Source organism: Carya illinoinensis, chromosome 16, assembly GCF_018687715.1.
Source record: "Carya illinoinensis cultivar Pawnee chromosome 16, C.illinoinensisPawnee_v1, whole genome shotgun sequence".
Classification (NCBI taxonomy): domain Eukaryota; kingdom Viridiplantae; phylum Streptophyta; class Magnoliopsida; order Fagales; family Juglandaceae; genus Carya; species Carya illinoinensis.
The window spans coordinates 24,106,985-24,132,380 of NC_056767.1; the positions used below are offsets into that span (position 1 = coordinate 24,106,985).

Here is a 25,396-nt window from a genome sequence, read left to right on the forward strand (position 1 = left end):
AATAAATGTCCAAATGAGATACTCTGACAAGATACAAAATAACATGGGATATTCCAGAAGTTAAGGAATGAACCAGTCTCGTCTGTTTCTTTTGCCAATTACAGTGCAGCTCACTTTTTCAACAGTGCAAGAAAAGCATCTCAAAATGGGATGGGCACCAACCACTCATACAAGGGAATCATTCCACTTGACATGGGTCTCTTTTCATGTGCATGCATCTATCTTTCATAAGCAAAGGTTCTCTGCAATAACCACCACTTGGTGAGAGAAGAATCACTCAGATCAAGAGCTTTATGAATGGATTTGGTATTTTTATGAAATAAGTTGTGAAATAGGTTTAAAGGTATCATGATTTTACAAAATTGTATTCCATTTAAAATTAGTATTGTAAAAGAGTAATATTATATACCACACTATCATCCCACTTGCATCGCACTATATATGATGTGACGCGTTTATCACTATTTGATGATAAAGAAATATGCAATAAATGATCATTCAATGGTGGTAAATATGCCACATCTTACTTAGTGTGATGCAAGTAGGATGGTAGTATGGTGTATACAATTTTTTATTATAAAAGAAAGGCCACGTTTGGTTAATAATATTTTAAAAGATTTTAAAATCTACTTTTTATTAATAGTAATGTTATATACAGTCGTGGAATGTGTAAGTACCGTGCAATTGTTTTGAAAAAATGTGAGGTCCACTATTAAGAAATTAATTTTTTTAACACAAATCTTGTATTTATTCAATTTTTTCAAAGTAATTATACATCGCTTGCGTATTTATGACTACAACTATCATTTTTCTTTTATTAAATTTATAGTACAAAGACTCGTTTGTTTTCGCAGATAATTTGAGATAAAAGTTAAAAATTAAATAAAACATTATTAAAATATTTGTTAATATTATTATTGTTTTAGAATTTGAAAAAGTGGCATTGTTTATTTTATTTTATGTGTAAATTTTTAAAAATTGTAATAATTAGATGAGATGTGTTATGAAAACAAATTAGACCAATCAAAATTATTTTTATAAGTACAAAAAGAAAACTCATATTAAAAATTCTATTACAAGTTTTCAAATCTATCTATCAGTTTTTATAAACTTCAATACAATATATATTTTTAAAAAAATATTCACAATTTTATATTTACCTTCTAAAATCTAATAAATATTGAGTAATATTAGGTAAAAGTCTCAAATAGACAAATTTCGCATAGTTCTTTTTGTAAAAAATTGAAGTTCACTTAAAAAGAATGATTTTATTTATAATTTTTTAAAATAGGGTCTACTTATTTATAAAAATTTACATAAAATTTACTTATTGAAAGTTTGTACCAATTATTTGTAGTGAACATTAAACTAATAAAAAAATTAATTGGAACCTATTGTGATTGTAGAGAGATAAACATAAAGTGATGATGAGACAAGACCAAGAAACGAGCTGAGTACATAAAACTAAGAACATTCTCAATGGATTAGTCAAAATTAAATAACATTTTTTTATTATAAATATAAGACAAATTTGACTTTTGGCTATTCCATTCACATAAATCTCCATATTGGAATAATTATTTTTTCATTATATAACAATAAAATAATATAAGATAAATTTGACTTTAGTTATTCACATCAAATCTCCATATTGAATTATCTATTTATTCATTATATAATAATGTGTAATTAATAATTTTCAAAATATTTAATTTTTTTTATTATTAATTTATTTTATTTTATCATATTTTACTATTCTACCTATTATATATTAATTAGTAATCATATTCTAATTAAATTATGAGTTAAAAAATGATATTTTTTTAATTATTATTTAATGCTAATAACCACTAACGTTTAATTAAACTCATCTAAAATTTTATATAAATGTATTAATTATAAAAATTATATATATATATATATATTTTTTTTATAGGAAAACTGCAAACTTCATTCATAAAACAAGCATTACAATGATGAATCAATCCAAATAGCTTGGGATATACATTCTGGAATAAAATCTCACCATAGAACTATATCATCAAGATGCCATGCAAACTTAGCTAGAGTATGTGCTACACCATTAGACTCACGGCCTCTATACTGAATAGACCAAGTTGGAAAAGAGGATAGAAGGGCCTTGATTTCTTGAATAAGAGAACTCCATAGGGTTGAAGATCTTCCATCCTTTTTGAGTTCTTCAATAACAAGAAGTGCATCACTTTCAATTTAAAGCTCAGCAATACTTAGAGGAATACACAATTGAATCCCTCTCAAAATAGCAATCAACTCTATCTCCATTGGGTCAGCAAGAGCATTTTCTGGTTTATTAGTAGCAAAAGTCACTTGTCCCTTATCATCTCTTAAAACCACACCAATACCAGATCGACATTGATCACTAAAAATTGCTCCATCCACATTAAGTTTCAATGAACCTGCAGGAGGTGGCTGCCATCTACAACTATACTTCTATTTTCTCTGTTGTGCATCCTTTATTGCAGTATGTTCCTGATATAAGGTGAGAGCATGCTAAATGACTTGGTATGTTGTCCTGATGTTATTCTCAAACAGCTTTTGGTTTCGCCTATACCATAAGCCCCAAGCCATTAAGAAGAACTTTTCTAACTCCCCTATCTTTTTCCTTCTCATCACTAATAGAGCTAAGTGCAGACAGTCCACTGTAGGAGATGAGTCTGTTATGATTGGAAGGAATTGATTCCAACTGTCTCTAATTAGAGGACAGTAAAATAGAGTATGATTTAAATCCTCATCTTCTGTATGGCACCACTGGCAAATAGCATTATCAATCACTTTCCGAGCTTTAAGATCTACAGTGTAGGTAGAATATGTTTACATGTCCTCCATGCAAATACTCTTACTTGATGAGGTATATTAAGCTTCCATAACTTCTTCCATAGCAGATTTTGGTCTGTAGTAGTTGAACTTTCAGCTCTGTTTCTATCTGTATCCATAGAGGGAAAAAACTGATAAGCACTTTTGACAGAATACATCCCACTTTTCTCATGTTTCCATACCAGTGTGTCAGGAACATTCTTAAAAGGCAGTCTGATAGAAAGCACCTCATTGGCCTCTCTTGCTGGTATCAAGCTTCTGACCTTCTCCATATCCCATCTTCTTAGATTCTGCATCATCAAAGAAGCCATAGAATTGTCCCTCTTAGAAATTGAACCTGTTGCAGTTATAGTAGAAGTAGGAACCAACTTATGGTTTGGAAGCCAATAATCTGCCCAGACATTAATAGATAGACCATTTTCAACACGCCACCTACAACCCTTAAGAAGATAAGATTTAGCTTCCCAAATACCTCTTCAAACAAAAGAAGGGGTGCCACCTAATATTGAATCTTTAAAGCTAGATATTTCCCTAAAACTAGAAGTAGGGAAATATCTAGCTTTAAAAATTCTATGAAGTAGAGATGATTCCTGAGTCATAATCCTCCATCCTTGCTTAGCTAAAAGGGCCATATTAAACATCTATAAATTCTTGAAACCCAATCCACCACTGAGTTTTGATTCACACATTTTCTTCCAGCTTATCCAACATATTTTTCTTTCATTTGATTTCTGTCCCCACCAAAAGCTTGCCATCATCCCTTCCAATTTAGAACATAATGATCTTGGTAACTTAAAACAAGTCATAGTGTATGTTGGTATAGACAAGGCCACAGCTTTTAGTAAAATCTCCTTGCCCCCTTGTGATAAAAGCTTCTCTTTCCACCCTTGCATTTTCGCCCAAAATGCTTGATATTTACCTCTTCCAACCATAGTTGGCAATCCAAGGTATTTATCATATTGTTGAAACTGGTGTACTCCCCAAAATTGCATAATCTCATCCTTTTGGGTCTGGTTTACATTCTGAGTAAAGACCATAGAGGTTTTCTCATGATTAACCTTTTGACCAGAGGCTTTCTCATAGATGTCCAGCTTATGTTGAGGGTTAAGCATGTTTGCATATTAACTCTACTAAACAAAACTATATCATCTGCAAATAACAGGTGATTTAGCTTGGGGGCCCCTCTGCAAACTCGAATTCCCTCAACCTGATTATGTGAGTTAGCCTAATCCAGCAATAGAATTAAACCTTCAGTGCAGAGTAGAAAAAGATAGGGAGAAATAGGATCTCCTTGTCTCAAGCCACGTGTTGGATATATAGGTCCCTTTGGTTCTCCATTTACAAGAATAGAGAAAGAAACTGTCTGAACACAAAATATGATCAGCTTCACCCATTTTTCACTAAACCCCATCTGCTCCATCACTTTTTGAAGAAAACACCACTTTATCCTATCATAAGCCTTACTCATATCCAATTTTAGTGACATGAAGCCATCCTTCCCTTTCCTCTTCCTTCTCAGAAAATGGACCATCTCATAAGCAACCAGCACATTGTTAGTGATAAGTCTTCCAGGAACAAATGCTGTTTGAGATGGTGAAATGATAGCAAGCAAACACAGCTTCAGTCTATTAGCTAGAATCTTTGAAATCAATTTGTATATCACATTACATAGACTTATTGGTCTATAATCTAACACTAACTCAGGGTTTTTTCTCTTTGGAATCAAGGTGACATAAGTGTGGTTGATGGCAGATGGAAAACAACCATTATTCAATGCATGAAGAACTGATTCAATAACATCCTTGCCCACCACTGACCAATATTTTTGATAAAAGAGGGGACTCATATCATCTGGACCAGGTGCCTTTGTTGGATGCATTTCATTTAAAGCCTTCTTTACCTCATCTTCTGAAAAAGGCATATCCATTTGTTCAATCATATAAAATGTTATTCTGCCTGCCAGACCTTGTAAAAAGCCCATACTTTCCACTGCATCAGCAGCTTTAAAAAGAGAGTTAAAATAATCAAGAATAACTGCATCTCTTCTTTCATTATTCTACCAAACTCCATTCGAATCCTTCACTTCTTTTATCCAATTTTTCTTCTTTCTCTGTGTTGCCTTATAATGGAAGTACCTTGAATTTTTATCACCCTCAGCTAACCACATGGCCTTTGACCTCTGTCTCCACATTACCTCATTTCTTGATAACCATTTTTGGACCTCATATCTAGCCTCTTGTATCTTCTGCCTGTCCTCAGAAAGAGGGTCTGCCTGATGTACCATACATAGCTGTTCTTTTACCTTTCTTAAATTCCTTTGCACATGTCCAAAACTATTTTTATTCCACACTGTAAGTTTCTCACCACAATGTTCAATTTTCCTCATTACAATGCTCAAATCTTTGCTTCCTTCAATGCCTCTCCAAGCCTCTTGAATAACCTGTTTACAGTCAGCAGCATCAACCCACATTGCCTCAAATCTAAACAATTTCTTTCTTGGACCTTGTACACTCCCTACTGTGAGTTTCAACATTATTGGCACATGGTCAGAGTAAGCTATGACCCCATGAGTAATAGAAGCCATTGGATAATAAGAATGCCACTTTAAATTTGATAGGAACCTGTCCAATCTTTCACTAATACAATGATCCCTTTCCCTTCTGTTGCACCGGGTGAAAGGGGCACCATTAAATCCCAAATCATGTAAATGACATTCATCAATAACATCCCTAAAAGCCTTCATTTGTCTGTCAGATTTGTCTCTACCTCCATTCTTTTCAGCATTACTTAGAATCTCATTAAAATCTCTCAAAATCAACCAGCCTTTATCACTAGGAACCAGTAATGATCTCAATAAATTCCAGGACTCATGTCTCTTACTCACATCGGGATTACCATAAAAACCAGTTAACCACCATGAATCAACATTCTCCTCCTCCTCAGTGAATTTTGCATGAATGTGAGACTTAAAAAGACTGAATTTCCACTTTGAATCTCTTATTCCAGAAAAGAGCAATCCCTTCACTTTTGCCTTCACAACTAACAGCAAGACAACTTTGAAACCCCAACTTATACTTCATCCTTTCCATAACTCGTGTATTGAGTTTTGTCTCTTGAAGAAACAAAATGTCAGGAACTTCATTTCTGATCAAGTCAGAAAGGGCCTAAACTCCCACTGGGTTCCCAAGCCCACGGGAGTTCCGACTTATAAGACTCATTGTTCCCGGCAGGGCTGTTGCACAGCCACTGCCGATCCCAATATAAAGTTACCACTTTTATCAGTTCCATTCTTAATACAGCAATCATGATCAGTAGAAAGAGTATTAAACTTACCTTTCTTAGATGTTGAGAGAAGTGATTGATCCATAGACAAAATATCCCCTGATCTTTTCCTCTTGCCTTCTTCTTCCAAGAACTTTGTGTATGTCTTCCTTGCTGTTTTAAAGGAAGTTGATGGGCTGCATATTGTACCTCAGGGCCCTCTTGAACCAGTTCAAACTCATTAAGGCCAGCTTGTGAATCAACAGACCCACCAGGCCTACCAAGCCCACCAGGCCCACCAGCAGGTCCAAAAGATACCTCAAAAGCAGGTATTGCCTTCCCTCCAATATTGCCATCAGATGATAAATCAAATTTTTCTGTTACAATATGATTTATACCTTGCTCCTCATAACAATCAGTAACAGCTTGATCATTCATATTGTCATTATCAGCACCCAAACCATAACTATTAATACCATCATCACTATGTATTGATGATGATAATACGTTACAAGTAATCTTCATTGTACCATCGTGATTAGCTGCTCCACCATCAGCCACCATGTTTTGCTCCATTCTAGCTTCTGAACTGCTGCCTTTGTCAGTTGAGTGTTCCTTTTTTATTTCCCATCGCTTCTTCAGAGGTGATTCTGCACGTAGCCAGGGTCCAAATTGTGTTGATAAATCTTTCTCTACTTGGCACCTTACATTCTTATGTACAATTCTACCACACATGAAACAAAACCGAGGGATTTTCTCATACTTTACAGGACTCCATACTTTGACTCCTTGCAAGACAATGGTTCTTCCTCTAGCAAGAGGTTTCTTCAAATCTAACAGAATCTTTACTCTCAGACTCCTACCCCAAGCCACACCATCTTCATCAACCTCAACCTTCTCCACTTCTCTGATTGTACTGCCCAACTTGTCCCCACATTCTTTATTCATTCCCAGCAATGGTAGATTATGGAACTGCACCCGGAAAGAGGCATGATCAAACTTCAACTTGGAAACTGGTATGGATCCATCAAAAGGATTGATAACAAACAATTGGCCATCAAAAAACCATGGCCTTCCACCTTCGACCCTTTCTTTATCAGCATGATTAGCAAAAATCAAGATAAAAGTGTTACGAGCAACCTCCCTCAGCACTGCAGGTTTACTGAGATGCCAAATTTTAGCAAGTGTAGATTCCACCACATTCTTTCCCACCTGTCTATCACTCCATATTTTTCCAATCAAGCTGCGATCTCCTTTACGTTGCACCTCAGAACATACATTCTCATCAATAACAATAGCATCCTCTTCCTCTTCATTCAAATGGAGATTATTCCACATGGAATGTAGACTATCTATTGAGTAGACTGTATCACACCAACTCTCAGAGAAGTGAAGACAGAGATAAGATGAAAGAAACAAACAAGAGAAAACTCACCACTATCTCAATTCACTCATAGCAAGCATGAGAGAAAACGAGAGGAGACTTTTACTTAGTAAATTAGAAATTAAAGAATTACTCTTTATAATTTATATATTTTTACTCTTGCTTCCAATAAATTATATATATATCTTACCGTAGACAACATATTACTTGCTTGGTTTAATTAGGACTAATGGTGCTTGCAAAATTAAATTAGCACAAAATCAGACCTGGGTAGCACATTAAATTAGCACAAGATTCATTTTTCTTGCATATATCACTAACTCAAATTAGTATATCAATGCATGAACCCAGCCCCAACACATGAACCCCGTGCACATGAACCCAACCATTGTGATAAAAATATGTGATAGAAAGAAAGGGAGAGAGAAATAATTGATAAAATATGTATTTGGTGTATGTACAGTAATTTTTAAATTTGAAAATTCTTTTAAAAGTAATTGTAGCTAAATTATAATAAATTCCAATTATTTGGAATTTAGCTAATCCATTGTGATCACATTTTGTGCTCTAATAGCTAAATATTTAATAGATTTAGCTTTTAGTTAATCTATTGAGGATGTTCTAACAATAGTCCAAAAAAGATAAGGGTTTTGCACCAAAGGGTAGGAGGACTTTTGGTGAGACTAACCAGAGCAGCAAGGTACCAACTTGTTCATCTTCTTCTCTCTCATCTCTCTATAAATATTGTAATAGAAAATTTAAAAGACTATGAGAGTTCATACTAAATTGATTTACAGTAGATTTCACCTTTGAATAATGCTACTCCCACCGCTTAAACCTCTTGCTCGATGCTCTCACTTGATGTGGCATGCCCTTGTGGCATCAATTTTAAATATTAAAAAAAAAGAATAATTCTACTATGTCGCTTCCATAAGATTGCTCCCAATTACTGCATGACGTGGAGTGCGCCATGTTGTCTAAGAGAAAAAGGGAAACTTTTATCTTTTGCCAAACACGATTTCATGGATCCCGGACCCTAGCCTACCCCCCACCATCTTGCACCCACGTGCCCTCTCCCTGACGTCACTGACCACCACTCCTGGCGCCCCAAATTCGATGAGTATTTCATCAGTAAGTATTTCAATATGACGAGAGGCCAAGTTCAATACACACATGCCAGCATCAACGCCTCTATCTTGCACCCACCTACCCTCCCTCCCTGACGTCGACGACCACCATTCCTGTTATGGACATGTTTCATCGCCACTAGTATGCGATCACCTGCAACCAAAGAATGAACTGGCTTAAGGTTCCCTAGGAAACCTCTGATACCTAAGTTAGTAATATCGATAAATAATCTCCTTTTCAATACCAATGAACTAGATCCCCCCCTTACGGACCTGGGTTTATCGCTTTTATAGAGCTCGTGATCTTTCAATTATTGCAGGATAACGATCCACTTATTTGAAATGCAAGTCCTAGGGTGGAGAGCTTTTCTATATTTGAATAATCAAATAACTCTTTTATCCCGGATGATTCTCGAGCAGTTATTCATTCGGATTACTGTATGGCCAAGGAGTTTGGGTAAGGGGACTCTAGGCCGTGAAGTAGTGGTGAGATGCATGGCCAATGAGAAACCCTCGACTGCATAATCCAGGCCCACCAATCGGCCTAATAAGCCTTTGAAGGGATATCAAATCCCTTCAAGTTATCCAGCGAAGTCTCGTCATGTTTAGCATGATGGGACTTATAATTATAGAATTGTATTAGATTTTTAGTGGCCAAGGTGTAGTGTGCGATCGGGAGTGATGACAGACAAGTATCACCCATGAGAACTGTGTGGCTGAGGGGTGATGGTTGACGAGTATGGCCCACAAGTATTGTGTGGCTGAGGAGTCATGGCCGACAAATATTGGGGGGCTGAGGAATAAAGGCCGACGAGTATGGCTAACTAGTACTGTGTGGCTAAGGAGTCATGGCCAACAAGTATTGCATGGCCAAGAAATAGTGGCCGATAAGAATTACCCACAAGTACTGTGTCGTCTATGAGTCATGGCCGACGAGAACCGTCCACAAATACTGTGTGGCCGACCAATATTGGGTGGTCGAGGAGTCAAGGCCAATGAGTATAGTGTGACCGAGGGTAAAGGCCGAGGAGTATGGTCCACGAGTACTCCATGGCCAAGGAGTAATGGCTGACGAGTACTGTATGACCGAGGAGTCGTGGCTAAGAATCCATCAGTCGCATGACCCAAGCTCACTAATCAGCCCAATAGACCAATGAGGGGATATCAAATCCCTTCCATTATCTCACGATTTTTCTTTATAAATTTATATGGTGAGAAAAGCGTACCTTTGGTGATAAAAGTGTGGCGGGAGAGTGCCCCGACTACATAACTCTAGCGAGAGGCATAATAGGAGAGTGACTCAATCGCGTAACCTTGGCGATAGATGTAGTGGGAGTGTCCCTTGAGCGCATAACCTTAGAAGATAAGAGTGTAGTAGGAGAGTCCCTTAACTGCGTAACTATAGTGATGGGTGGGAGAGTGCCTCAATCACGTAACCTTGGAGATGGGAGTGTAGCGAGATAATGCCTCAACCACGTAACCCTGGTGATGGGAGTGTAGTGAGAGAGTGCCTTGACCGTGTAATCCTGGCGATGTAAGTGTAGCGAGAGAGTGCCTCGACTGTGTAACCCTTTGTTGGGGGAGACAAAAGTGCGACCGCACTCTGTGGCAGGGGCTAAAAAAAAATATTTATGGTAGATTAAATAGCCCAAATTAAGAGTTTGAGGTTTGCAAACCTGGTTCATCTCACTTGAATGTGGTGAAAGTTGGCGACACATGGGCAATGTCTATTGGTAACCATGCTTTGGCAATGATGAGGACACAGGATGCTTGCAATATAGAACTATTTGCTTTGATGACAACAACTTAAGATGGTGAGCAATGCTTGAGAGGCTGTCGATGTTTCACACCATGCAGGTGATTTCCAACGAAGTATATTCATGAGACGTATAGACACTATGTCTTCATGAAATCTCAACGAATTTTGTGAGTTTGTCTCTTCCAAAAATCAAATTTATTAGTAAAAAATAAATAGCAAGTTTGAAAGAGACGAACTAAAGTAATTTGTCCTGATTGATATCATTCATTGCTGAATGATTTTTGTATGGGGAAATTGTTCATCCCTGGGCGCTTTTGTCGAATGAAAATTCTTCTTCTTTGGACAACTTTGTTCATCCACTCTCTCGGGGGCGAGACAAGGTCAATTTTGAGTCAAGTAGCTTGAATCCTTTTTTTTTTTTTTGGAACTGCATCGCTGAGTTAAATTATGAGTACTGCTACACCCACTGATGGGTATAGCACGAGAACCCACCGATTCAGTCTTAATTTTTTTTATTTTTTTATTCATTTTTTTCATATTGTTAAACATTTTTAAAAAAATCACAACATCATTAAAAAATATTTCCTTAATTATTAAGTAAAAAAATTTTAAAAAAAATTTTATCGGGGATGGATCCTTAGTGGAAGTAGCATATTTCAAAATTTATTTGCATGGCACAGAATATACTGTGTACAGCGACGAATATTCTACATGGTGAGCAACTGGTGAGGAACACTCTGTGTGGTATGTAACTGGTGAGCAGCACTTTGTGAGCGAGCAATTGTTGAGCAAAACTGTGTGGGATAGCAACTGGTGAGGGACACTTTGTCTAGTAAGCGAGGAACACTTGTCGGCCCCTACTTCTTAGCCACACAGTACTCTTTGGTCGTTACTCTTTGGTCATGCAGTACTCATGGGCCATATTTGTCGGCTATGCAATACGTGTCAGCTACACAATACTTGTCAGCCATTACTCCTCAGCCACACAGTACTCATTAGCTGTTACTCCTCAACCACATAGTATTCGATGGCCATACTTGTCGGCCATTACTCCTTTGCCACACAGTACTCGTTGGCCATTACTCATTGGTGGTGCACTACACCTCAAGGCAAAACGATGCTCTGGCAAGGGACAACAAATCCAATACAGTGCTATAAGTCCCATCACGCTAAGCATGATGAGATTTCGAGGGGTAACTGGAAGGGATTTGATATACCCTTAAAGGCCTATTGGGCTAATTAGTGGGCCTAGGTTATGTGGTCAAGGAATTCTCATCAGCCATGCATCTCAGCCACTACTCCAAAGCTTGGAGTCCCCTCACCCAAACTCCTCAGCCACACAGTAACATGAATGAATAACTACTCTTAATGCATTGAGAATCATCCGGGCAAAGAGTTATTCAATTATTCAAATATAGATAGGCTCTTAATCCCATGACATGAATTTCAAATAAGTGGATCATTATCCTACAATAACCAAAATATCACAGACTATATAAGCAATAAGTCCAGGTACGTAAAGGGCATCTGATTCATAAAGACTTTGGGAATGAACTGTCTCACACAATGATGATAGAGGAGAGCTAGTATTATATAGATAGTTACAGTTGACTTACAAGTAAGGAAACTAATACAAGAGAAGGTGAAAAATATATAAACGGAAACTATACCTATACATGCCTAATGTAATGAACATAAATAAATTATAGATGGAATGTACATAAATGAAATGGGCAGCAATCATGGGTGGATGCTTAGGTGATTGCTTTGCTATATGATCTTATCATCCCCCTTCAAGAAGTCAGAGTAGAGGTCGAGTTTGGATTGAATTATTTTAAAGGGAAATTTGGCAGAGGGATTGCTGAATATGTCTGCAACTTGTGATGAAGATGTTACAAATCGAGTTTCTAGAGCACCAAGTGCAACTTGTTAAAGCACATAATGAATGTCTAGTTCAATGTGTTTGGTCCTAGCTTTGAGGACTGGATTGATAGATAAATGAAGTGTACTCAAGTTATTGCATTGAAGTATTAGTGGTCTTAAAAGTGGTACATGAAGGTCCCATAGAATAAAGGTGAGCCAAGTGAGCTCAGCAGCAGTTGACGCCTTGGACTTATACTTTGCTTCAACACTTGATTGAGTAATAGTTTTTTACTTTTTAGCACTCCAAGAGATGCAGTTCACTCCAAGGAAAGTGTGGAATCCAGTTGTGGAGCGCCATGTAAGTGGAAAACTTACCTAGTCGGCGTAAGAAAATGCATAAAGGTTGAGTGTGCTTGTTGTAAGTATATTGAAGGTTTGATTGAGAGTGCTATGCACGTACTGTAGTATTCTCTTGATAAGTTTAAAGTGATCCATAGTTGGTGCATGCATGAATTGACATATAAAGTTTACACTGTATGAAAGATCAGGTCTGGTGAAGGTTAAGTATTATAGTCCTCCTACAAGACTACAATAGTGAGTTGGATCACAATATGCTATTGTTGATGAAGGTGTTTGACCTTTAGAAGGCATTGGAGTGGCTATTGGTTTGCACTCACCTAGAGAAGCACGATCGAGTAGCTTATAAGCATATTGTGCTGGTGAAAGTGTGAGTCATTTGCTGGTTCGGGTGACTTTAATTCTAAGAAAGTGGGAAAATTCACCCATGTCTTTAATGAAGAACTCGTTGCTGAGTTGTGAAATAAGCTACTATATTCGAGTGGATGAGTTACCAATAATCACTATGTCATCTACATATAGTAGAAGAATATGGATGCCATGCTCAGACTGGCAAACAAATAAGCTTGGGTTAGAGACATTGCAATAGAAGTTGAGTTGAAGTAGGAAATTGCTGAGGCGATCAAACCAAGCAAGCGACACTTATTTGAGGCCGTAGAGAGCTCGACTTAATTTGCATACATGTGATGGCTTTTTTGGATCTGTAAATTCTGGTGGCTACTGCATATATACTGGAGTTATAAGATGCCCATGCAAAAATGCATTTCTTACATCAAGTTGGCAAATTTCCCAACCTTTTACATCTGCAATAGTTATCACAATTTGTATGCTTGCAGGCTTAATCACAGGGAAAAAAGTTTCATGAAAATCAACACCATCCACCTAATGAAAACCTTTGGGAACTAAATGTGCCTTGAGGCATCCAACAGAGCCATCAGGTTGGAGTTTTACCTTGTAAATCCATTTGCAGCCGATGATGTTCATGGCTGGATCTTTTGGAACTAGTGTTCAAGTGTTATTTTTGTGAAGGGCAGCAAGTTTTTCATGCATATTAGCCAGCTAACTAGGGTGCTTTTAAGCATCTACAATTGTTCTAGGCACTAGTGGAATAGAGGGAGACAATGCAACATGTAGATTGCCATATCTTGGATTCAGTTTGCAAATCCCAACTTTGCTTCGAGTCACCATTTGATGAGGAGTAGATTGCACTTGCATAGAGGAAAAAATTGTCTCATTTGTTTCGGTGGTAGCTCCAAGGGAGAGAACATTGGTTGGATTATTGGCAATAAAATTCCTATTTTTTGTTGCGTGAGTTTCTGAAATAGAAAATTGTCAAGTTGTTGAAGATATTGGTGATGTATCTGCTGAAGGTGGTAAACTAGTTACTTCAGGAGATGTAGAGCTTGTGTCCCAATCTAAATAGGATGAGAAATCTCCAGCAATGGTGGCATGGCTATACAGATTTGTTGGTGATGAATAAGGGATGACGGACTCATCGAATACAACATGCTGTGATATGTAAATATGGCCAGTTGGAGGGTACAAATAGTTATATCCCTTGTGCTTGTTTGAGTACCTTATGAACACACATGGGAGAGATTTAGGTTCAAGATTGGTATCTCGATAGTTGCCAAGAAAAGGGAAACATTGAGTTCCCATTATTTGAAGGCTAAGATAATCTAGGTATTTTTTATAAAGATGGTAGAATGGTGAATCCATTCCAAGTGTTTTGGAGGGTAATTGGTTAATGAGAAAAATAGCTGTGGAGAAGCAATCTGTCCAGAAACGAGCAGGCAAATGTGCACGAAACATCATTATGAGTCCATGTTCAGTGATGTTGAGATGCTTTCATTCGGCGTTGCAGTTTTGTTTAGGTGTCCGTGGGCAAGCCAAATGGTGAATAATGCCTTTTGATTGTAAATTAGATGCAAAAGTATTTGATAAAAATTCTTCACCTTCGTCACTTTGAAAGATACAAACTTTTCCATTAAATTGACACTCGATATGCTTGTAGAACACATCAAAGCATTCAAGTAGATTAGATTTATGCCTTATTGAAAAAAACCATGTAAAATTGGTATACTCATCAACAAAGATGGCGTAGAATCGAAATTTTTCTCTAGATAAAACTGGGCAGGTCCCCAAACATCACAATGGATCTTGTGAAAAGGAGATGTTATTTTTTTTTTATCTTTTGAAAGAAAGGAAGTTTACAAGATTTTCCTTGTTGACAACTAACACAGAGTGAAGGACTACTTGATTTTGAAATTGAAATCATTTTATTGGAATGCAAGAAATCCAAAACTTGTTGGTGAGGATGCCCAAGCTGAGAGTGCCAACTTGTAGAATTAGTTTTCTGGAATCTTGAGGAAAAACATGCAGTTGGATCTCCATCAAATGCATATAATAGACCACGCTTATGCCCCTTTGCTAGTATTCTCTGAGTTGCCTTGTCCTTGATCATAAAGCCATCACTATAAAAAACAACAATGAGTGGGTAATCTATTGTGAGTTTGCTAAATCACAATAAATCTTTGGTGATGTTAGGCACAACAAGAACATCATTCAGTTATAGATGAGGACCTATGGATGCTTTCCCAGTATGTATTATTAGAAGAATAACTCCATTTCCCGCCATTAGACTATCAAACCCATTATAAGGCTTAATGTCATAAAGATTACCTGGGTTATTGGTAACATAATTAGTGGCTATAGAGTCCGAGAACCAATCCGAGTCTTGAGAATCAGCAAGCTTCATTGCAGCAAGGGCTTGTGGGATATTGTCAACTTGAAAGGAGTGATTGAACTTGTCAAAGCACTTGAGTGCTGTGTGATTGTGCTTGTTGCATATTTTGCATACTGGGAGAGCATCTTTTTGAGTTGGGGCAAAGTATGACTGATGCCTTGAATTTGCATTTGGAGGTTTAGAGGTAGAGGAGTTACCTTGATGAAAATCACGCCCTTCGAATTGAATTTTTGGTTGGACCTTTTGTAGTTGTTGTTTTTCTAAGTGTAATATGCCATTTGGGGAGGGGTGACATCCAATTTGTTACGCTCAGTGTAGCTCTTGAGTTAAGTAACGAGATTTGAATATGACGGCATTGGTGGACACATCATTGTTGTGGTGAATAATTGATACTCTTTGTCGAGGCCATTAAGAAGCCCCCACAATTTTTTGTGATCTGAGACTAGCTTCCCAATTGCCAAGAGATCATCACAAATAGTCTTGAAGCGATGTAGATACGCTGTTAACATATTTGTGTCTTGAGAAATGGAGGTGAGTCTTTGCTTTAGAGCAAGACTGTGATCGAATGAGTTTTACACAAATGAATGTAGTCGAGCATTCCAGACTTCCATGGCAATGTTGAGGCCAACAACTATACCGAGTACTTCCTCCGAGAGTGTGGCTGTGATCCAGCCTTTAACAAGGTGATATGTTTTTCGCCACTGTAAGAATGTAGGGTTTGGAATCACCCCAGTGTTGGCACCTTCAACAGTTGAAGGAGGTTGGGATGTTTCACCACATACAAAGCCTTGGAGATCATAACTCTTCAAGATGTTAAGCATTTGAGTCTTCTAGAGAAGGAAGTTAGTTGGCATGAATCGAAGAGAAACAAAGTTAGTGACATTTTGGGTCACTGGGTAGGGATATTCGGTATTTGATGAGGAGGACGACAAGTTTGGCATTGAAAAAAAAATTGCTCTCTCTAATTTTCATTGTTTAGGCTCTTGATACCATGAAGAAATTTGTGGGTCTAACTTATCTTTTAAAATCAGTTCAAAGAGAGAGGTTTGCTTCAATCTTATAAACATGTCCAAGACATTATCTACAAGCAATTCCTCAATACTCTTTCTCACATTCAGGCTAGTATTTTTATTTTTATTTTTATACAGGATAAGTAGTGTAGACTTCCATTAATTCTATGGTAGGCTTTGATATCATAAAGATTAAGAATGAGCTGTCTCACACAATGATGATAAAGGAGAGCTTGTATTATATAAACAATTACAGTTGACTCACAAGTAAGGAAACTAATACAAGAGAAGGTAAAAAATATATAAATGAAAAGACAGCTGTACATACCTAACGTAACGAACATAAATGAAATATAAATGGAATGTACATAGGAAAAATCTATTTGTCATCCTCACACTTCACACACCACACTTATTTTAATTTTTTTTTCATTTTTTCTATAATAAATATGTAGTGTGTGGATGATAAATAAAATAATTTAATTAGTTTAATAAGAATAAAATAAAATAAAAAATAAAAAAAATAAAAAATAATATTTTAATATATAAAATGTGTGATGTAGGATGATGTGTAGCATTTCTCATGTACATAAATGGAATGGGTAGCAATCACGGGCGGGTGCTTAGGTGATTGCTTTGCTGTTTGATTTTATCAATTCATTGGTATTGAAAATGAGATTATTTATCCATATTGCTAGCTTAAGCATCGAAAGCTCCTCCGAGACTCCCAAGTCCAATCTTTGGTTGCAGGTGATTGCATACGAATGGTGGTGAAACACGTCCATAAGCAATGAGATGCCAAAGAAATATCTAATTTTTTGGTATTGAGCCGTTTTTTTAAAATGCTAGCGGCGAAATGATAGGTGAACTCTTGCCATCCTTCCAACATATATGAATTGAATAAAATGGTTTTCACCAATTTCTTCTTTCTTTGAAGTCCAGCTAGTACTTCGTATAAAGATACTCCTAGATTCTTGCTGAACATGTCAGCTTCTTTTCGAGTATCAATTAATGTAAAACAGTGCAGCGGTATTGCTAGATCACCAATCTTGAACTGTGTCCGAAGTAGTATACCATTGTTATCGGATCCCAAGCTTCAATATGGATGCCGAATTTATTTTTACCACTCAGTGAATGAGACGGGAATGGCCAGATTTGCGACACCTGGAAGAGATTATAGCGCAAACTCGAATGTGGCACGGTCAAATTGGCTGATTACTAAGCTCTGCAGAGAGGGTAAAATAGGAGAAGCACAGCGGGTGTTTGATGGTATGTGCGAGAGAGATGTGGTCACATGGACGACAGTGATCACGGGGTATATAAAGTGTGGCATGGTTGAGGAGGCAAGGAGGTTGTTTGGTAGAGTGGATGCTAAGAAGAATGTGATTACTTGGACGGCTTTGGTTAGTGGGTATATAAGGTTAAATAGGATTAAGGAAGCGGAGTGGTTGTTCTATGAGATGCCGGTTAAGAATGTGGTTTCTTGGAACACAATGATTGATGGGTATGCAAGAAATGGTAAGGTTGATTTGGCTTTGGATTTGTTTGAGAGGATGCCGGAGAGGAATGTGGTTTCATGGAATACCATTATAACAGCACTGGCACAATGTGGGATGATTGACAAGGCACGAAGGCTTTTTGAACAGATGCCGGAAAGGGATGTTATTTCTTGGACTGCTATGGTTGCAGGTTTGTCGAGAAATAGGAGGATTGATGAGGCACGGGTACTTTTTGATCTGATGCCCGAAAGGAACGTAGTTTCTTGGAATGCTATGATTACAGGTTATGCACAGAATAAGAGGTTGGATGAGGCTTTTGACTTGTTTCAGAGAATGCCGGAGAGGGACATGCCATCATGGAATACCATGATTACGGGATTTATTCAGAATGGGGAGTTAAGTAGGGCATGGAAGTTGTTTCATGAAATGCCTCAAAAGAATGTGATATCTTGGACTGCGATTATCACGGGGTATATTCAAGATGGGCAAAGTGAAGAAGCATTGAAGATTTTCTCAAAAATGCTGGCGGTCGATATGGTGAAACCCACGCAGGGAACTTTTGTGACTGTTTTGGGTGCTTGTAGTGACCTAGCTGGTCTTACTGAGGGAAAGCAAATTCATCAGATGATAAGTAAAACAACCTATCAGGATTGTGCATTTGTGGTGTCAGCACTCATAAACATGTATTCAAAGTGTGGGGAGTTGGGTACCGCCAGGAAGATGTTTGATGATGGGATGACAAGCCTTAGGGATTTAGTTTCTTGGAATGGTATGATTGCAGCCTATGCACACCATGGATGTGGCAGAGAGGCAATTAACTTGTTTCGTGAAATGCGGGAATTAGGGGTTCAACCTGATGATGTCACCTATGTGGGGTTGCTCTCAGCATGCAGCCATGCTGGTTTGGTAGACGAGGGGCTAAAGCATTTTGATGAGCTTGTAAGAGATGAATCCATAATCGTGAGAGAAGATCACTACACATGCTTGGTTGATCTTTGTGGCCGTGCCGGGAGGCTTAGAGAGGCATTTGATTTTATAAAGCGGCTTGGGACTAAGCCATCAGCATCTGTTTTGGGGGCTCTACTCGCTGGATGTAATGTTCACGGGGATATGGACATGGGGAAGCTGGTTGCAAAGGAGCTTTCAGAGTTGGAGCCAGAGAATGCAGGCACGTATTTATTATTGTCTAACATATATGCTTCGGCTGGGAAGTGGAGAGAAGCTGCTAAAGTGAGGCTGAAAATGAAGGCTAAGGGATTGAAGAAACAGCCTGGTTGCAGTTGGATAGAGATTGGGAATAGTGCACATGTGTTTGTTGTTGGCGATAAGTCTCATAGTCAATCAGAACGTATTTGTTCATTACTTCTGGGTCTTCATGAAAAAATGAAAAAGGTTGGATATATATCAGACGATGAGTTGATGGTGGATGAGGGATTTTCTGTGACATGAATGTTGGCAGGAAATTGATGATACTAGAGGTTATGTGGAGAATTTATGCTTAATTGGGAGCATCCATTTAATAATTGTCGTTGTTTGTATTGGAGAACACATTGGTCATCACTGATGATTTTTGGGTTAAAATGAACTAAAAAGTAGCAAGGTAAAAGGAAATCCTGTGCCATCTTTCCACTGTACAGGCCAGAGTCCCCTCCATTCTCTTATGCTAATTCTACGTTTATATGTTGCCTTGCTTGTATCCCCTTCACCTTCAGAACGGTAACTTTGTTTCATGCCCTGTTTGTAGCTACCTTTGAGTTCCAGCCACTTCAGAAGCTTTCTGCTATTCTCTACAGAAATTTTAGTTAACTAGACATTACAACACAGGCATGCAAGATGTGTATCCATTTTTGTGGTTGTTGGGGACTGGAGTTATACTCGCAAGATGCGATGGAAGCCTGGCCAGCTCCATTATCAGAGAGATTGGGCAAACTAGCCCCAAAGACTATGTGAAAGACACTGCTGGGGCTGAGATTATTGGCCATTTTTTGGTAGAGCTCACTGAATGGCTGCCAGAGTTGATTTCGACCAACATTGGACTTCTTGCCCTGCACTTTGGTGGGGAATCTTATAAGATATGTAATGCACTTGTTGGGGTTCTAGGAAAGTTGGTTGCAAAGGCATTCAAGGATGTTGAGGGTGCAGTGAGTTCTAAATCTGTTCGTCTCCGAACCAAGCAAGCCATATTGGAAATTTTGCTTGAACATTGTCGAGATGTTTTGGCTTATACTAGGAGCCGAGTTCTTCAGGTTTGGCCTGAGTTATGTGAAGCGCATGCTGTTTCAATCGGTATGTGGAATGAGGTTGCAGAAGTTGCTGCTGGAAGGTTGGAGGATAAGAGTGCAATTGTAAGAAAATCTGCATTGAATTTACTTATCACGATGTTGCAGCATAATCCATGTGGTCCACAACTTCGAATAGCTTCATTCAAAGCAACGCTTGAGCAGTATAAGAAGAAGCTGAATGAACTTGAACCGGACGTGCCCTCAGCAAGTGTTGCAGATGGTCTACCCTCTGACAATGACATTTGCAATGAAAATGGTGAAATTCATATTATAGATACTCAAGTGCTAGAGCAGCAAGAGAGTTTGACTGATAGTTGTTTGACTCATGTGGAAGAAGGGATTGCTCAGAAAGGTAGTCCCATGCCAGATGTTGGTAACTTGGAGCAGACTAGGGCCTTGGTTGCATCACTTGAGGCAGGCTTGAGGTTTTCTAAGTGCGTATCTGCCACAATGCTAACACTAGTTCAATTGATGGCTTCATCTTCTGCTTCTGATGTTGAGAACACATTTCTCTTGCTGATGAGGTGCAAACAGTTCCAGATTGATGGTTCAGAAGCCTGTCTCCGTAAGATGTTGCCACTGGTAAGTTTTTATTTGTGGTTGAGTTGGAAACAATCCAAAAATTCCTTTGGAATTCAGGACGATTTTTCTTTTTGTCTTCCTCTCTAAATATCTTATTCTTGATCCACAACAAAAATAGCACCTTATATGTGCTCTCTTTTGCTGGCGTTTTCTCAGGATAAATCCATCTATGAGGCTGTAGAGAATGCCTTTGTTACAATTTATATACAAAAAAACCCAGTGGAGACTGCTAAAAATCTCGAGTCTTGCAATAGATTCAAATATAGGAGATCTAGCAGCTTTGGAGTTAATTATTGCGGCCTTGGTTCAAAGGTGATATATCTACTAGCATGGTATGTTCCCTCATATTTGGAGTTTTCTACGAAATATGTTTGTTTCATTACTTGAATTTGAATTTTTGACACAACACATTCATAAGATAATGACCATTTTATCCTCTCAAAATCCACTCCCACAATATGTAAAGAGATATAGTATCTTATAAGATGAGATATGGTTTCCATTCTTCCATTGAAATCGTCTGCTTAAACAACCATGGGTTATCTAAGTATGGGCAAATATATCCATGAAATTCTGAAAATATTTCGTGTTCAATTTAGAATTTCTATTCCCAGGTTTACAATCTGAATAATAGTCTTTTTCAATATCTTTCTTGAGCTTTCACTATAATATCTGAAGATCTTCAGTAAAATTGTGTAAAATCATATATTTGTGCTAATGAATCAATGATTATGATCTCCGTTTCTTTTAAAGACAAACTTGGTTATATTAATTATTTTTTATTGTTAGAGCCCACCCTTTTTCCAACTTGAATTAATTGTGGAAATGAGAAGAGAGAAAATTTATCATAATTTAGTCTGATGGTGATTTGACTTCATGGAGCTATTTAGTATACTGGGGATCAGTCTGTCCACTTTCATGACTTCATGGCTGTTCTATATTGCATCGTTTCTGCTATTACTTGAAGATGCAGCAGTTCCCCTATAAACTTATGGTTTTTGCAGACATCAGCGATATGGGATTTCTTTTGCTTTAACGTTAGTGGAACCACTGCGGAGCAAAGTTGCGGTGCTTTATCTGTCCTTTGCATGGCAGCACAATCATCCACTGGGGTTCTTAGCTCTCACTTACAAGACATTATTGATATCGATTTTGGTCGTTGGGCTGAAGTGGAGCCGTTGCTTACTAGAACCGCATGCATTGCTATTCAAAGATTGTCCAAAGATGACCAGAAAAAGTTTCTGTTAATTAATGGCAGTTGAGTATTTGGTATTTTAGAAAGCTTAGTTAGCGGATTTTGGCTGCCTGAAAACATATGGTATGATGCTGCTGCTGGTGAAGCAATGGCTGCCATATATACGATTCATCTCATTGCAGAAACATTAGCTGCTGACTTGGTAAAAAAATCTCTGAGTTATATGTTTGATTGTAGTGGAGGGGATGAGTTGCAGAACGAAATTGACAGTAGCCAAACTGAGCAGATATTCATGTTGCCATGAACCAATTGGTATATATCGAATCTCGTGCTCAAAAGAATCAGAAACAAAAAGTTGCGAAGGAAAAGGCAGATATTGATCGTCACAATATCAATAGTAAGGGCACAATACCACCTGATTCACTGAAGGTGCGATTGGATTCCGAACTTAGTTACCAGCAAAAGCTATTAGCTTTTTTTTTTTTTGTCTGATATAGACGATTTCTTCCCTTGAAAATGCCTTGCAGGACAATAGTATCAATGCTGAACTAGGTCTTGCCACCTCGGAAGAAGCAATGCTTGATAATCTTTCTGACAAAGCAGAAAAAGAAATTATCTCTGGTGGTTCCAGTGAGAAGAACTTGAGAGGACACTGTGCATCTTTCCTGTCAAAGCTTTGTAGAAATTTTAGTCTGATGCAAAAGGTGATTGCCTCAGTTTTTCTCGTCTTCTCCTTCAATGTCTTCTATGATTCATGAACACTATGAAAGGATTGTCATCCCATTAGATGTAAATTCGAAATATAGTTAAAACTGTTTTGAAGTTAGATTTTATTCGAGTTTAAATAAAATCATGAAGCCGTATTATTTTAGAAAAAATTGAATGGCTGATGTCATTATTTTGGCGATGATATAATACATGGTATGATTGTTTAAGATTTTAATTGATACAAGTACTTCCCAGCAGTTTCCATGTAGCTTCTTACTGTTCATTTTTAAACTCTTCCTGTAAATTAATACTGCTTCTGCTTTCTTTCAGTATCCTGAACTACAAGCTTTCGGCATGCTAGCTTTATGTCGATCTATGATCATTGATGTAAATTTTTGGAGAGAGCTCATGTTCTCTTTCCCCGTCTAATACACAAAACAAAACATGATGCTTACACATTTTAGTGAACGAAAATTTCCAGTGATGCAAATCTCCAGCTTCTCTTCACTGTTGTGGAGAGTTCACCCTCAGAAATTGTTCGATCCAATTGCACTATTGCTCTGGGAGATTTGGCAGTTCGGTTTCCTAATCTATCAGAACCTTGGACCGAGAACATGTATGCCCAGTTGTGGGGTCCTTCACTTTCCGTTAGTAAGAAGTAAGAACGCTGTTCTGCTGCTTTCGCACCTCATATTGAATGACATGATGAAGGTCTAAGAGGCTCGCTAACCTTTTGCTCTGTATCGTTTGTTTTATTGAACTAGAGGCTGATGTGGTCCTTTGCTTGAGCAGGTAAAAGGCTATATAAATGAAATGGCAATAAGGGTAGAAAATGAAGATGATCGAATTTCAAGTCTGGCTAAACTTTTTTTCCACGAGTTGTAAGAATGGTAAATTTTGATAAACTTACTATTGAGTTTTCTCAGATTAATCGGACGGTAGTTTTGGATTTGTATTTTGTAATATTGTTATCCAATCTTTGTTTTATTGGACTTTTGATCCAGAGATAACAAGACATGGCCCGTCTACTAGTTGGGTTCTTTTTTCATAGGCTTCAGCTTACTCTTTAACGCCCGCATACGTGAACTTTTTTTCTTTTTTATTTTTATTTTTATTTTTATTTTATTTTATTTTGTATGCCTACATACGAGAATGATTTCTTTGGAACTTGCCATTAGGAGAAAGAAAATTCCCAATTGTTTAGCTCATTTACCACCTTATAGCCACTATTCCATCTTTGCCTTCTGAACACCAGAACAGTAGAGACTTGAGCACAAAATTTGTCTGCAGTAGACATCTTTGGCTCAACGCATGAAAAATCACAGTTTCCAATTTAATTGGTAAATGCAACCAATAATCAGAATTGTTGAGTGAGAGCTCTTTTCTCTTGAGAAAATTGAATAAAACACATATTTGCACCAGGACAGGCAGATCAATATGCACAAAACTCATTCCATGAGTAAAATACTGAATGCACGATCAAGTTCTTTCTTAGAGAGGATAGGTCTTCCTTTTCTCGGCTGGTTTTTCCAAAAGTGATTACTAAACATAATATCGGCAAAATGATAATAATAATAATAATAATAATAATAATAATAATAATAATAATAATAATAATAAAGCATTGGCATTGTTGACATTGGCATCAATCCATACACATTCATGGAATTATGAGCAGTAACCTGGGTACAATATCAAGCCGTTCTTATTGCAATCCGGGCACCTCCTCAACTCCCGTTCCTCATCTTCAAACACCTTCCGACTGCCATTACAATTCGGGCACGGCACAAACCTCGCATCGCCACACCCCTTACATAAAAAAGCAGGATTCCTAATTGGGAACCCCTCCAAAAGGTTAGCCAATTCCCCGACCTTGTTGAGTTGTTTAACCTCTTCTGCACCCCTAACATAGTTCCTCCTAATAAACACTTGTAGTAAGCTCACTGCTTTCCCACTGGACGCCCTTTGCAATTCCTTTTGATACTCTAAAGCCATCGAAATGTCCCTCTCGTCAACCAGCAATCTAATGTTAGGCACAAGAACAATATTAGTATGATTTAACTAATTAGACATACCTCCACCTTCCAGGAACTCTAGCACTGCCTTACACACCTTTGATCCCATTACATTCCATTGTTACTGAACGAATTTTGCTCCAAAACCATCTGGTCCTAGAGATTTGAATGATCTCATCTGCTTAAGTGCTTCATGGATTTCTTCCATTGTAAAGGTGCCTCCAGGCTTGCATTCATATCATTTGTCACCTTCCTACCTATGCCTTTTTGGACATGCTTCAATAGATTCTGACTTTGGTGCTACTGTTGTGTATATATTCAAGAAGTGAGACTTAAAAACATTGCCCACATCTGTCTCTTTAGTCATTATAATGCCATTTGTATCTTTAACCTTTTTAATGAAATTCTGCTTCATTCTCTATGTGGCACAAGCATGAAAAAATCTGGTGTTCCTGTCTCATTGTTGATACCAGTGTCGTTTTGCCCTTTGCCTCTATTTTAAATCTTCTTTATTTAATAAATCACTAAACTATTTTTATCTTCATTACTTCCACCACATTATGCTGCCTTTCATCGTCTTGCAATTGCTTCAATAATTTTTTTTTCTTTGATGAGTTTCTCTAAGTCAGAATAAGAAAATCTACTTCATTTAGCTAGAGCTTGTCTACTATTCTTCAACCTTTCTTGCACATCTTTTAAAGATCCTTCTTTACCTCCCTCATGCTTCCATACCTTTTCTACTATTTCCTTGCATA

General features: G+C 37.6%; 1 protein-coding gene and 1 pseudogene across 1 annotated transcript; both read left to right on the forward strand.

Annotated features, from left to right (window-relative positions):
* The first annotated feature begins 16,953 nt into the window (after positions 1–16,953).
* Positions 16,954–19,315, forward strand: LOC122299562 (pentatricopeptide repeat-containing protein At2g35030, mitochondrial-like). Its single transcript, XM_043109934.1, has one exon. The coding sequence runs from the start codon at positions 17,344–17,346 to the stop codon at positions 19,306–19,308; it is 1,965 nt and encodes a 654-aa protein (XP_042965868.1). The 5' UTR covers positions 16,954–17,343; the 3' UTR covers positions 19,309–19,315.
* A 370-nt stretch (positions 19,316–19,685) lies between these two features.
* LOC122299561 lies at positions 19,686–23,683 on the forward strand (annotated as a pseudogene).
* The last annotated feature ends 1,713 nt before the right edge of the window (positions 23,684–25,396 follow it).